Source organism: Calidris pugnax, unplaced genomic scaffold (genome assembly GCF_001431845.1).
Source record: "Calidris pugnax isolate Ruff unplaced genomic scaffold, ASM143184v1 scaffold138, whole genome shotgun sequence".
NCBI lineage: Eukaryota > Metazoa > Chordata > Aves > Charadriiformes > Scolopacidae > Calidris > Calidris pugnax.
The window spans coordinates 989978-1004626 of record NW_015090858.1 but is presented as its reverse complement, the minus strand read 5'-3'; the positions used below and the strand labels follow the sequence as shown (position 1 = coordinate 1004626).

General features: G+C 43.4%; 1 protein-coding gene across 3 annotated transcripts in view; it reads right to left on the bottom strand.

Moving 5' to 3' along the window:
- The window catches only part of GNB1L (guanine nucleotide binding protein (G protein), beta polypeptide 1-like), a 43380-nt gene that overhangs the window by 13607 nt on the left and 15124 nt on the right, over positions 1-14649 (bottom strand). For all 3 annotated transcript variants that reach the window (XM_014944067.1, XM_014944065.1, XM_014944066.1), the window contains exons 2-4: positions 3590-3711; positions 3242-3367; positions 1183-1345 (exon numbers count right to left, since the gene is read on the bottom strand). In XM_014944067.1, coding sequence (XP_014799553.1) covers positions 1183-1345; positions 3242-3367; positions 3590-3699 — 399 coding nt within the window. In that variant the 5' untranslated portion in view covers positions 3700-3711. The remainder of the gene's footprint in view (positions 1-1182; positions 1346-3241; positions 3368-3589; positions 3712-14649) is intronic.

The window sequence follows — 14649 nt, the reverse complement described above, 5'->3', positions numbered from 1 at the left end:
GATCAGACCATTATTTAATGCTTCATTACCAGAAAGTGTGTGCGTGTGTGTGTGTGTGTGCGCTCTTTGCCTGACACAAACTCTTCTCCAGCTGACACAAGAATGCACTTGCCAATTTTGTTTAACTTAAATATTACTGAGCGCTGCTGCGAGATGGGGAGAGTTCTTTGTTTGATCCCAGCAGCCTGTGGGACAGTGGGTGTACGTACTGGTGCAGCACTGGTTGTGTCTCAGACTTACTCAGTTCTGTAAAAGGCTGAACGTTCTGGCCGTGAGCCAACAAAGTACTTAAATGTGTGCTTAACTTCTGAATAATAAAAAGCTCACATTTTCTTGCAACACGGGCACCATTCCCAATTATTACTTTGTATAGAAAATATGCAACTTTCAGTTTCACGATCCACATCGTCTAGTCCAGAAAAGCATGTGACCTTTTGTGTTCATGAACAATTTGCAATTACCTTGTCTTATTTATGCCACTTTTTTTCATATTTTTGGTATTTTGATGTCAAATATTTGAAATAACTTATTTTTTTGTGATGTCCTCAAATAATCCTTCAAAGAAAACCATATGAAGAGGAAACATCCAACAAAGCTGTCAGTCAGCGACGGCTGCGCTGACGGGCACTGGACACGGACTCACCCAGCAGGAGCTGACACGGACCCCACAATTATCTCACTCTGAGCAAACCTCTGGCTGCTGACAGTAATTCAGCTGTTTCCAGCCGAGGTACCAGTTCAAGAATTAGCCCGGGGTGAAAGACCACGTCCCACCTTACAAATCACCCCCCTCCTCTCCCCAAAGGACTTTCAGCTCCAGAGGCAGATGAGCACCTCCACCTAACGACAGCCCTCCTGGCCACCGGCTCCCCAGGGGACTCTGGTCCCCTCCAACAGCTCAGCAGCACCAGAGGAGTTTTCAAAACTCCTGCACATGAAAGACCAGCAGCAGCTGCAAATACTTATACGTCAGGCAAATCTTGGGGTGATATCCTTGTTATTAGAGCATGAGTTACGGAATTCATTCATCTTTCCGGCAGGTAAAATCGGTGATTAGAACCCCCAAAGGTTCCTTGTGCTGCCCTCCTTTGAGCAGAGGATTTGAGAGCAAAGATGTTTTCCCTTCTGAACCATCAAACCAAACCCCATCTCCCAAGCACCAGGAAAAGAGACACTTCCTACCTCCTGCAGGGCTTTGGCTGCCATGGCCATCAGCCAGCGTCCCGGTGCCACCTCTACCAGGGAGCATTTGCAGAATCCCACGTTCTCCGTGAGGATGGAGTCCGTCACCGCCGTCCGTCCCTCTGCCAAATCCCACAGGCAGATCCTCTGGTCGCGCCCCTGACTGGTGCAGTGAAACAAGTTCTCCATGAGCAGCCTGGCTCAAAGTTGGGTCTTCAACGTGCAGTAAAGGAATGAGCTTCGTACAGCTCCACGGGGGTGTCCTTTGGGTTTCATGAAACACACCACCGAGACCCCCACCCACGGCAGGACCAGCCAATGGGTCCCACAGTCACCAGAAGGAAGGAGGACCTGAGGGTCCGTCAGACACAGCCACTCAGCCCCTTTCCTTGTCAAGAGAGACTGGATCACACAGAGCTACACTATTTATATCCGTGTGTATATTTATCCAGTCTCATGAGTATTTGAACATTTTCATAATAAAATTCTTACTTTTTACCATTGATTAGATCTAATTTAAAGGAAACAAAGGTATCCAGAGAGTAACATACTTAACACTCTTTCACCCTAGCAATGAAATAGAAATGTCAGGTGTGTTGACAGCTAAAAGACAAAGAGCAAGAACAACAAAGACCGCAAAGATAAATGAAAAGCTACAGTTATTCAGTGGTCAACTCCCCGCAGCCTGAGGGAGGGCACAGCAGAGTGTCAGGGCTGTGTGTGTGGGGACACAGCAGAAGAGGGCCCAACGGTGCCGGGAGTAGCAGGAATCAAACGATGAACCGCTGTGGTTCAAACATCCCAAAGCAGAGCAGCAGCAGCTGCACCAGTGAGGGACCAGAGCAGCTCCCACAGAGACTCCCCCGCACACCTCGTCCCTCAGCAAAGTCCACACACTGGTCCCAGCCCATGGAGACCAGACAAGGGGCTCAGCATCAATCGCTGCACCTTTATGTGATCCCACTGGCTCCAGAACAAAGGTCCCTGGTGGAGAAGCTTCTGAGCCACACACTACAGAAGCACAGGACGTGTCCTCATGTTATTCCCGGGACAAGGAGTCATTAAGAATCCCTTATCCATTTCTTGTTTTAATTAGCAGTGTCACCCGATGGAAGTGTGAAACCTGAACAGAGGTAGATATAAATCTACAGACTGTTGGGAGTTCTTCAACATCAATACGGAAACTCCTGTCTGCTCTCCAGCTGAGTGACAAACTGTCACAACATTTACAGCACCCGGCACAGGAACAATGTGGTGCAGCAGGAAAGTGGTGTGATTCAGCTTTGGAACAGAGAAACAAAAAATACAGGTAACTGCTGTCTTAAAACTGCAGGGCTATGGGAATGAACTGTTCTATAGAGACAGCAAAAATAGAGGAATGGGAAACTCTGTAATTACACAAACAATGCTCATTCAGTATTATTTTATGGGGGAGAGTGTTGATAATTGTACTTAAGCAGATAACAAATATAAATGCTAATGAGTTCCACTGTATATTATAAGAGATGTCTTCTCTAGATAAACATGTCAGAACACCTCCCAGCCATACAGACACTTTGGCATCTACTCGAGCTCACCTGTCTAATCCAAAGAACACAAATCTTCCCGACTTTCCCTTGCTGAACGAGAACAGGAGATATTTTGCAACAAAGGGAAGGTGAGCAGCTCAGCCTTCTTGCTCATTTCCAGCCTTCCCTTCTCCTGCTCTGACTCTTCTCTTCCTTCCTTACCTTCTTCCCTCTCTTTATAAACTCTTTATATAAATTTTGATCTTCCCTGAGAACCAGTTGTGAAGCATTTGTCAACTTCAAATCCCAGTGTATTTTAGAAAAGGCACTATGGACCCCCAGTAGTTATGATGTCATTACATACATATCATAAAGAAATTAATGGTATCCTTTTTTCTACTTTTTGTTCTACAGGGGTTTTTTTTTGTATTTTTGTGCTTCTGTATATTTTCGGTGACTCCAGAAATAAGAGATTCCTTTCTTTTTCCTTCTTCAACCCTACACATCACAGAAAGAAGAACAATTTCCCTGGTTTTCGTGTGCCTGCTCACCTCAGGAGGCTGTCTCTGCCACCCATAGTCTCCACACAGTAGACAGATTTCCTTCCATGGCCATCCAGTGCTGTGTCCACCCTGTGTGTTTGCAGGTTCCAGACGTGGATAAACCCGTTCTCAGACCTGGCAGGGAGAACAGATGCTGTTGGTGTGACGGCTGCAGACACTGACAGGACAGGCTGATACTTTGCCTTTTTTTTTTTAATCAAACCTGAGGCTGTGTGTACAAAGGTAACACACCCAGCACTCACCAGTCACCATGTGGTTGTTTTCTCCAGATACAATTTCTCTAAATAGTACACTTTGTTTCAGAAGGAGATGTCCCCACGCCGCGGGTGTACTCACCCAGAGAACAGGACGGGGACAGCGGGTTCCTGGGCGCAGAAGCGCAGCGCGTGGACGGGGGCACCGGCACCTCTGAGCACAAACTGCGGGTCCGGGGGGGGCAGAGCCATCCCCGCTGTGACCTGGGGAGGGAGAGGAAGACACAGATGTCACAGAGGGTAAGGCAGCCTGGAAGGTACAACTTTAAATAGAAATGACAGCCAGTAATGGTAACTCAAAGAGGAAAGTGAGTAGGAGAAGCAAATGCCCTGATCAGATTCTATTTGCCATACAGGTCAAAGGATTTCCTCGTAACACCAACTGATCAAGCACCCATCAAATCTCTTTTTGCTGCATCCCTGAAGCCAGGTGGGTGCTGAGCTGCCCCTATGCCTGCACCTCTGGCACACTTGTAAATACAAAATTCTTCAGCTGTTCTCCCCACTGCAAAAAGGAAGAGCTGCAAAATGCAAGAAACTGGATACCCATAATTTCAGTGGGCAATTTATCATTTCACTGAGCCCCCTGGCAAGTCTCTCCCCTTCCTCCCCATAAAATACTGTTCCTGTGCTTTCCATTTACAGTGAACGGAGCAACGGAAAAGAATTTCAGATGAGGGTAGAGTTATGGTCACTTTTACACAAGAATCCCATTACTCCTTTGGTTCCAAGCAGGGTTCCTTGAAGAGAACTGCAGTATTTCACACTGACTTAGCGACTACTGTCTTAAACATTTTATTCCAAGGGGTCTGTATTCCCCAAAGGTGAGTAGCAAAGGCGGATGCTGTCAGCTCTGTGTGTCCGAGCCGGGGCAGAGCAGGAGGAGTGTGTGGGGACACGCGTTGCCCTGTCTGACACAGGAAACATGGAGAGGAATTTATCGTGAACTCCCAAGAAATATTTTCACCATGAGACCTTTTCACTGCTCTGTCTGTGACTCTTGTAGCCACGCTTGTACCTCTGCTTCTCCCTTTCAGTCCTGGCCTCACACAGAACAGGACAGCTTCTGCCACTGCAGATGCCAACTCTCATCACTTTCCCATTCACGTATATATTGCACCGGATTAAACAAAACGTGCTTTCAGTTCAGTAAGGGAAGACCAGCAGGTGTCTTCCTCCTGCAGGGTCACAGCAGAGGAATTGCAGAGAACCAGGCAGTGCTACAGCTACACGTTACATGGTAAATGAGAACAGCCCAACTTTTAATTGTCATGTTACCCCAGGATCAGCTTTCGAGCTGTTTAATGGACGCACTTGCCACTGCACCTCATCTGCAGGTCTGCCTTGGGTATGTATGGATCACTAATCACCGTGGTATCTATAGGTCCTAATTAAACACAATTATCTTTTAGGACTAGTGCTGAAACAGGATCCCTCAGCATAATGTGCAATTCTCCCTCAATAGCAGTGTGTAATTAGTATGAAAAGAATGAGCTCAGAGGATAACCTCCATGTTTTAGCGCCCTGACTCATCCGTTTTATGATGCTGTCTGATGAGCTGGGCTCATGACAGGCTGGAGTGACTTTTCAGATGATTACATGATGGACAGGTTCCCCCCATGGGGAGATCCGGCTCCCAGGTGTCCATCTGTGCCATGCTTCACCTGCCATAAACTTGTTAGACTAAGGGTTTGTCACCAAAGGCCACCTCTTTGGGACACTCCAGCTGTACACTGTTGTCCTCAGAACGACACTGCAGAACCGATAAATAAAGGAGCAGCCGGGGCTCGTCGGGGGAGCGGGATCCCGGGTTCCTGCGCTGCACGAGGAGGGAGCGGGAGGGAAGGAGCCCAGAGGGATCTGGCGTTACAAGGCAGGGGTTTAATAGCATTTTTGTAATTACTGACACAGAAGTTTTTGCTGACAGACAGCGAGTGTGTGCGCGGCGGTGGGAAGGGTTTTACCTGGCATCAAACAGACGCTACTAAAGCATGTCTTTACAAGGACAGTATTTCAGAAAAATCCTCAGACTGGCTATAGAAAAAAAAAAAACACCCAACAACTGAAAGCACACACTCAAGCTGTAAGCAAATGAAGTGACTGCTGCTCCTGGGAGCTTTGCTTGCTTTCCTGCTTCTTTGCTTGCTTTTTTGCTAATCAGGTATGTGAATCTGAAAATTGGGCTTAGTATTAAACCTATGTCATCTTTTGTAGGGCTTATGAGATGACTCCTTATCCTTCCCACCATGACTCAGCAGACAAACGACAGGGACATTTTTCTTCCAGCAAGTGCTGAACTACAAAACTGCATCCGTGCTGTCACCTTCAGCCATGAGCTTGGACAAGTCGCTGAAGACCGAGATATAATTAAAAGCTCTTAGGTACCTAAATCAACAGAAAGTCCCATGAGATTGCAAATACGTGGAAATTTGGTGTATCAGTGCCTCCACACTCCAGGAAAGCATCCGGCTCTACTTGCCTGAAGTACTTGACTGAAGTGCTCTGTGGGGCACTGATACCAGCAGATAATGGTTATACACACTGAGCTGAGCAGGCAGCTACAAACACGCTGGATATGATCACTGCGCCATGGTTAAAGCCCCTGGGTAATTTTTTCAGAAGTACCTATGTGATTTAGAAGCCTAAGACTCATTTCCAAATGAATTTTCAATCCTAAATCTCTAGGACTTTTTAAAGTTTCACCCCCGGTGCCTGAAAATGAGTTCTCTAATTAGCACAACATTTATTTTCTTGTTAACTCCAACTAGCCTCAGGGAGACCAATCTGTTCTTGTTAACTGGGGATATCTGCAGCAAATTTAATTAAATGAATTTGCTTAGTATTTAGGCTGGTCTGAGAGCAAAATCTGGCTGAAGGGCTTGAACAAGCAAAGTGGAACCTACAGAAGAAAGTTCATTTAAAAGCATCTTAGGGCTGGACCATATGCTTGTTGCTGAGATCTCCTCGTGCTATGACCCTTGCCTCCTCTGAAAGGCCATTACAAGATACGAATTATTTTGCTTATGGCAGTATTTGTTTGCAAGAGGGTATCACCAGTAAGAGATACATCATCATCATCACCATCATGCTCTTGGTTTTTAAAAGACGTTCCACTTTTTACTTTCTCCAGCCTTCCCTGTGCTGTAAGAGCCCCCTCCTCCAGGTGCTGGGCTCCCCTCCCACACACCCAACCGAGAGCATTTTCCAGGAGGCGCAGAGCAAACCCTTGGGCTCCTCCAGAGACTGTATTTGCTGCACAAGCGAGGAGTGGGGACCCAGCTGCTCAAATCAGTGTTCCAATAAGCAAACAGCTTTGTGCACCACACACTGGGTACTGAAAAGGGGTTTGTCTAAAAAAATGCTTCTACTAAATGCCAGAACAATTGAATTTCTTTCAAAGTTACCTTATTTTAAAGAACAATTCACTATTAATATTCCTCACAAAACTTACTTTGTTTAGGTTGCAATTAGAATAATCTTCAAACCATTTGAATGTCTATGCACTGGTATTCCAATATCATCACGTCAGCGTTTGATATAAAAAGTTAAGCTTTTATTTAATGAGAGTCATTTAAAATACGTAAATGTCAAAAGGATTACCTTAGAAAAATCTCTCAGAGAATTAAAAACATTAGCAGATTCCCACAGGAAAAATTCCAGCAGAATTCAGCAACTCTCCTGTTCCCACTCCTGTCACTTGTATTTCTATCACACATTGAAGCAAAAACAAATTGCTATTAAAATATCATCCAAACACCCTCCTCCCCCTACAAACTCCACGGTTCAGTGTGAGATACCAATGGCTCGAGCAAAGACAAGAAAAAATCCTCTTTGTTTTTCTCTTTAGTCTTATTTAGAGTAGTAAAAACTCAGTGGTAAAAGAGCTTTTTCAGGTATAGGAGAAATAAATCTCTCTCGGCACGTCTGGCAAACTGATTTGGGACTGAAACCAGCAGGTGTGCAGACATAATTACTACTGCAGCGTACTCAACACATCCAGGTGTGCTCACAAACAGATACACGAAATCCCTGTTATTTTTTGAAAATTCCTAGTCTACCAGGTGCCACCCTCCCAAAGGAAAAATCAGAGCAAAGAATGACTTGAGAAAGATGTGAATAAATTGTTCTTCCCCCTTTCCGGGCTGTTTCGTTGTCATTCATACAAAAAGCCCTTTCTGAGCCTGTGTTTCTGTGCCCCCTGCGCCAGCTCCGTCCCACCGCCGGGCTCGCAGCGACGCGCCAGTGTTTTCCAAGGGGGTCACCGGCAGTAACTGCAAGGAAGTCGGTGGCAATGACTCCCTCCAATTAATGGATTAATCAACACAAATGATTTTGTTGATTCCATTACATTTACAATCTCCAGTGTTGGAATAGAGCAGGCAGCCCTTGCAGCATGAGCTTTCCAAACACAACATCCCACCCATCCGGCCTCTATCCCCCTGCAGACAGAATCACAGAATCACAGAATCCCAGAATCTTCTAGGTTGGAAGGGACCTTAAAGATCATCTTGTCCAACCGTCAACCTGACTGACAAAAATAGACACCCACACAACAAACAAGGAGCATCATCACTAAACCAGACCTCCCAGCACTACATCAACCCGGCTTTTGAACACCTCCAGGGATGGGGCCTCAACCCCCTCCCTGGGCAGCCCATTCCAATGCCTGAGAACCCTTTCAGTGAAAAAATTTTTCCTAATATCCAGCCTGAGCCTCCCCTGGCGTAACTTGAGGCCATTTCCTCTTGGGTTTCATAGTGGTGAAACCACAGACCGTGCCCTGCCCGAGCAACACTCGTGTAACACGGCTGCCCGTGAGCCCCCGGCCCTTCCTCGTGCCGGGGCGTGAGTTACGGGGGCAGCGAGGGCGGATCAGGAGGGTCCCAGCAGCACCCCATGCCCTCCCTGAATCACACCAGAACACGGCGGGACTCAAACATCTCAGACCTCCCTGGGGGACACAAAACGCTGCCTGGTTCTGTGGCACTTGTAGGAAGCAGGGAAGGAGAGGTTGGGGCCACAAGAACCCCATTTCCACACACAATTAAAAGAGACGCCAGACAAATCTGCACAAGTTGAATGAGTTAAGGTTCACCTCATCTGACTGCAAAAGTGAATTTTTATAGGTTATCGACTACAAAAGGTCTGAGAGCAGGTATACAGTTTGGTAAACCAGTAATTCTCCAGACGTGTCGTGACAAATGTTGAAGCCCAGCTTTACATTTTGCACATACAAATCAAAAAAGAGGGAACCCAGTGAATCGGGGAAGTTGGCAATAGAAAGGGATGTTGCGAGACCCATCTGAGGAAATCCCTTTGCACCTGAGCTGAAAAGCAGCTGAGTGTACAGCTACAGTCCCAGAACCCCACTTCCCAGGGGGCTGAAGGGACATTAGGAGCTCACCCTCTCTCAGGAGCTCCCCAAAATTACCTTTCTCCTGACATTTAGGCAATGAATGATGGAAGTTTCCACATTTTAATTGTACTAGTCAATGGACAGAGAGCAAACAAAATTGCTCATGAGCAACTGGTGAGAGGCCACGAAATCTGATGGGAGCAGAAAAGAAAATGACTAATAACCCCCACGCAACGCAACACTTTCTTAATGATTTCCACTCAGATAATGGCTCCTCACAGCGTTAGCACCTTTTTTGTCTCTGAACATCCCCTAACTGAATGAAGCTAAACCACAATATATTATGATTTTAAGTAATGAAGTTTGCAAGAAAAATAGATGTGTCAGTGTGTAACCTCCAGGAATAGTGGAACCCAGGCTTGTGTCTGGAGAGTCACTCGCAAATACTCCCATCTGCAGTTTTTGCAAGAAGTCACTGTACAATAACTATTTTCTATAGGAAAACATAGATTCAGCATGGGAACAAACTAAGAACAATTGTAATTATTTGAAAGACACCGAGTTAGCATATGGATCTCATTGCCACTTACACATCTTGGTCACTGAAACAAAAAGCTATTAATCAATATGTAAAAGCCATAAATTAACATAAACATTAATCATTCTAATACTCCCACTGTGTCGGACTGATAATTTTTTTTCAGTCTTTCATTCTGACATATTCGCCTTCAGCTATCAGCTGGCTGACCTTTGCTAACACAGTTAAACATTTTGGGCACCGCAAATCTTACTGAAGTAAACATTTTGGAGACAGCCAAATATCATGGATATGTTTATGTCAAAAATATGGGGTCTGAAAACAAGAGAGCCCCTGCCTCACATGTACTGCACTAGCTTTTAATAAGGGAGCCTAAAATACAGCACGAAATACAGCTGAAACGATGAAATGCTGGTGTTTCATAATTTCACAGACGAGGGAAAAGGCACCCATCTGTTTCACTTTCTGAAACCATTCATTGCTTGGTGAAGTGTGATGATATAACTACAGCCAGCCCTCCTTGGAGAAGGAACAGCCATAAAAGCCCACAGTAGCTCAGCACTGCAACAAGCTCCACAAAATCAATGCAGAAAAAATAAGACAAACACTATTCACTTTGAAAACTTGAAGAATATGAAAATGCACAACGTAAGTAAAAAGAAGCATTTACACAAGTGTCTCTCTGTACCATACCATCAGAACTAACAGGAATTTCAGTCTGTACACTTGAGAAATGACTGTAATCTAGCAGAAAATTGATAAGCCAAGGCCCATCAAAAGCTTGTGTGGAGTAGCCCTGGTTCAGCCACGCACAGCGACCTGTCAGCCACGGCTCGGCCTCCTTAATTAGGGGTGCTGCTTCGTGCAGCATCAGCCACAAATCTTCTGGTTCCAAGGGCTAATAATGTCCTCAGATAGCATGGGCTTAATTAAACATCTTCCAGACGTTTTAGCAGACATTTCCTGCAATAATCTTGTTTAGTAACAAACTATTAAAAAGAATTGACAGAGCAGAAATATATCAAGTTGTTACAGCAACTGAAGTTATTTGGGCCAGAATTATATGTCTGCAATTAAGGATTCTGTAACTCTGAGCAATTAAAATATCACTTTATTTGAAAACTAATTAATTCTAAACACATATTTTTCCCATGACAAACTTTTATGATTATTTAATTTATTCCATTCTAATTACACTTTAATTAATCTACTCTTGTATAATATTATACTGTTATTCTGGCATTTGACCAATGAAGACAATAAATTGATTGCAGTTCCCTTGCGCAAGAGCAGGAACTGTCAGGCCAGTTTCAACACCACGTTTATTTATTTGTCTGTTCTATTACTTTTCTTTTCCTCCCACAGGGCATAGGAACATGAAACACGGTACAAATTGGATGACATTTTGTCTTCTATACTTTTTTCTTCAAAGTGTGAAATAGAACTTAAGAGTTTTTGGTATTAAGGAAGTGTATATGTAACATGATATTATATAATAAAAATATAACCTATAGGAAATTAACTTATGCTTCTAAAATACATGACACAGTAACTTATCAATTGATTCCTGATGTGCAGGACCACATCCAGAGCTGCAGAGTTGTTTCCACCGACATTGAGCACCGCTCAGGGTCTGGCCTGAGACAGTCAACAATAAGGGAGAAAGAGACCAAACCCCACTTTCATACTTATCTTAAAATGACGTTCATTTCAGTACCTCAGTAAGTTTTACAAGATGCTGTAGTTTAATTTTGCATTAAGTTACCCTAGATTCAACTAAAACAAAAGTATAGAAATTCTTTTCTTACTCTATAAGTATTATATTTGGATTAAACTCCGGTAAGAGAAAAATATACAATTATTTTATGACCCACAGAATAAGATGTATTTTATTTTGCTTTGGCTGTACTTGAAGTAGAAATGACTGTGGTTTACAGCCAAAGCCCTCAAGTTTCTCTGACTATGAACATCCTTGAAATTCCCAGCTCTCGCACTCAGGGAGCAGCGACTCTCCTGAAGACACAACGAGGGAATCTCCTTTTCATGTACTTTTAAAACTCCTGCTCGTGTTCCTGGCTCTGCTTTCTCCTGCTTATGAAATACCCCCTATTGCACACGCCCCACCGAGGGCGAGACGCCTTGCAGAGGTAGGCATTAAACTGAAACACACTGCAAGTTAAGCTCTGACAGTGCTTCCCACTATACTTCCTTTTACTTTAATCAAAGCGTTTACATTTCATCAAGTAAAAAGACAAGTACAAAATATGTTCACAAAACACATACTCGTTAAAAGAGGAACAAAAGATTGTGCACTAAAGCGGAGGGGCTGAGCACCTTCCCAGCATTGCCTCAGCGGGAGGTACATTTCTATCAGAGCATCGTACCCGTTCCCTACCCCCCACGTTTATATTCTCAGCATTTGTTTCATAACAGTTAAAAATATACTTTGAAGTTGCAAACAGCAAATGGGATAAATTGACGTAAACACAGAAGGAATATTAAATAAACAAAGGTAAGTCCTATTTGTGTCCAGCTCATGTTTCAAATTCCAAATTTTGGATCTGAGCTACACGTTTCCGAACTGGTACAAAAATACTTACAGACATCAATAATTACACAAAGGTAGCACCAGTGAACTAACACTGGTTTCAAAGAGAACTGGTAGATGATACTGGTGGGACTGCTCAAACGAGAAAGGGTCTGCAGGATTCATTCATTACAGCAGTATGTCATAAAGCATTTCCTCTTCAGAGGGTCTCTGCTTCTGTGTAAACTACAGCACGTCCCCGAGACCAGCACTATCTTGGGTCATTCTTTGTAGGTGGAGAAACCAAGGCAGGGACAGTAAGTGACCTCCCAGGGTGACAGAGCCACTGCAACTGGGGTTAGGGCTCCACTCACCACTCCCTTCCCACAGCCAGTGGGACCCACACACCACACAGCGTTTTAAGAAACAACGCAGTGTGGGCAGTACTTTAATCTGCATCAGTTCATTAGGCTAAAGCTTTAAATCCTTACTCGGGTGAACTCTCCAGACCACAAGCAGCTGCGTTTCTGTAAAGACCAAACCTTTTGGTACATACGTTTTACATTCTCCAAGAACTCTTTCAGAATTTAAAGTATATAAAAGGGAAGATTTAGTGTTATGTATATCACTTTTAAACATATGAGTCAAAATTACAGATTACAAAGTATTTTTATGCTATGAAATATCCCCCCAAATTCAGGCTTAATTACTAGTAATATGTGTTATTTGTCTATTAGGATTCCCAACCAATACAGCATAAGTGTTTGGATAAGCGAAGTTATTGGGGAGCAAATTAGTCCAGGAAATCCAATAAGGATCACTGTAATTCCAGTGCAAACAGGAATGACATTTACAAGGCAAATATTACCTGAATATCAAATAAAAAAAATAATGTTTATTTTAACAGTTTAGGCTAAGCTTACACTTTAGATACAAACCCACAATTGTGCCTTCATGCCGGTTTGATCCCATAAGTTTATATCCATTTTGCAGAAGCACGTAGGACGCATTAATTAGATATGCTCATATCCAAGGCTCTGAGATAAGAGTAGTCATGTTAAATCATTAAAATGTGAGGGGTATTAATAAAAAGCTGTTCCCACATTTACCAGCAGTTGAATACGGATGATGCTCAATTCCCAGTTCCTAGTACTGACTGTTTCCCACACGCCTGTGCTCTGCTCAGGTCCTTTCCCTGTGTTGTGAGGAGCAACACTAACTGCCATGCACCAAATGGAGAGAAATAAAACCAAAGTCACAGACTGAGTTACATAGTTTACACATGTAACTTCAAGCTTCACTCCTCTCATCCACGATAAACTACTCCTGGCCAAAAATGTAGTGAAAAATGCAAAAACTGCTTCACCGCCTGAATTTGAAACTTTGAACAATTCTGCAGTACCTGAACTTGAACTCCCAGGCTTTGCCTGTGCTGAACAGCCCCCTATTGTACGGCCTTTTGTGCTGGCAGGAACTGAAGTGTCAATCTTTCATCAGATAATCAGATTATGTCATGTTCTGACCAAATTCATTAGGAAAACTTTTACCAACCCTATTATCTCAAACCTGAAAATCTAGATCAAAGTATAACTGATTTTACAGCACAATAAAACTGTTATAAATATTTAAACACTAATTAAAAGGCCTCTTTTGTTAAAAGTAAATAAATAATTGAAAGCTACCTCTCCTTATAAATGCTTTCAAATACAACCATATTTATCTCATGCTTCTCAGAAAAACAGGACCTATATATGGCGGAGGGTGGGAAGAAATGTGCCTAAAAGCAGTCATTTGAGAAGCTGGAGGGTTGTAGACTTTTAAATCATTTGCCCAAAGTCAGTCCCACTGAGCGCTCACACAGTGACACAGCATTAACCCCCGAATGCCTTTGCTGCTCCTTTCATATTGGACAACCCTGTCTGCCCACTTCCTGCAGATGTGCTGGATGGACACTGCATCCGAAAGGAGGGAAGAAAACCTTCTTAGGGAAATCCTATATCAACAAGTATTTTCTCAGTAAATGCAATTATTTTGCAATTTGCTTTCTTCCTAAAATATACATGATCTTGTCTCCTAAAAAGGTAAAAACTGTAAAATAGGTTGGGCACACATAATTTCTGCTTTTGGAGCAGATACGACACCTGCATAAAACAAACACTGAGAGTACTAACTATTTCCCCTTGTCTCCATTTCAGGGGGACAGCGAACATGGCATAAGAGGGAATCAAAGAATTCATATTAATATAATTAAAAGCAAGGACCTTAGTTTAGACTAATCCATGAGCAGGAGCAGTGACAACAAATAATGAGAGGACAGTCATCAATATTGATTTCACCTATTTTTCAGTAGTACAATCAGATTCTCCATCTGTAACTCAAACTTTAGAAGTATGATAATTTACGGAAAGGAGATTAATTTAGCCATTTTGAGTCAAAGACGTATTTCATAGCTTCATCCCAAATCCTGTATATTGTTAGGATCCCTTTCCCCTTTGAAGACTTAGTGAATGATTGAAGCTTCTACTTTCTGAGAAACAGATAACACAAGACTAGTAATCTGACTCTAAGCCACTGGATAAAGGCAGTTTGTTTCCTCTTAGCCCATCTGTCAACACCTCTTCAGTAATTAGTCCTAATTATTACAAAGGGCTAGCCTCCCATTCGCATTATTAAATCAGAAATAGTATCATAGCCAGGTATCTTTCAACGCCTACCAGACTG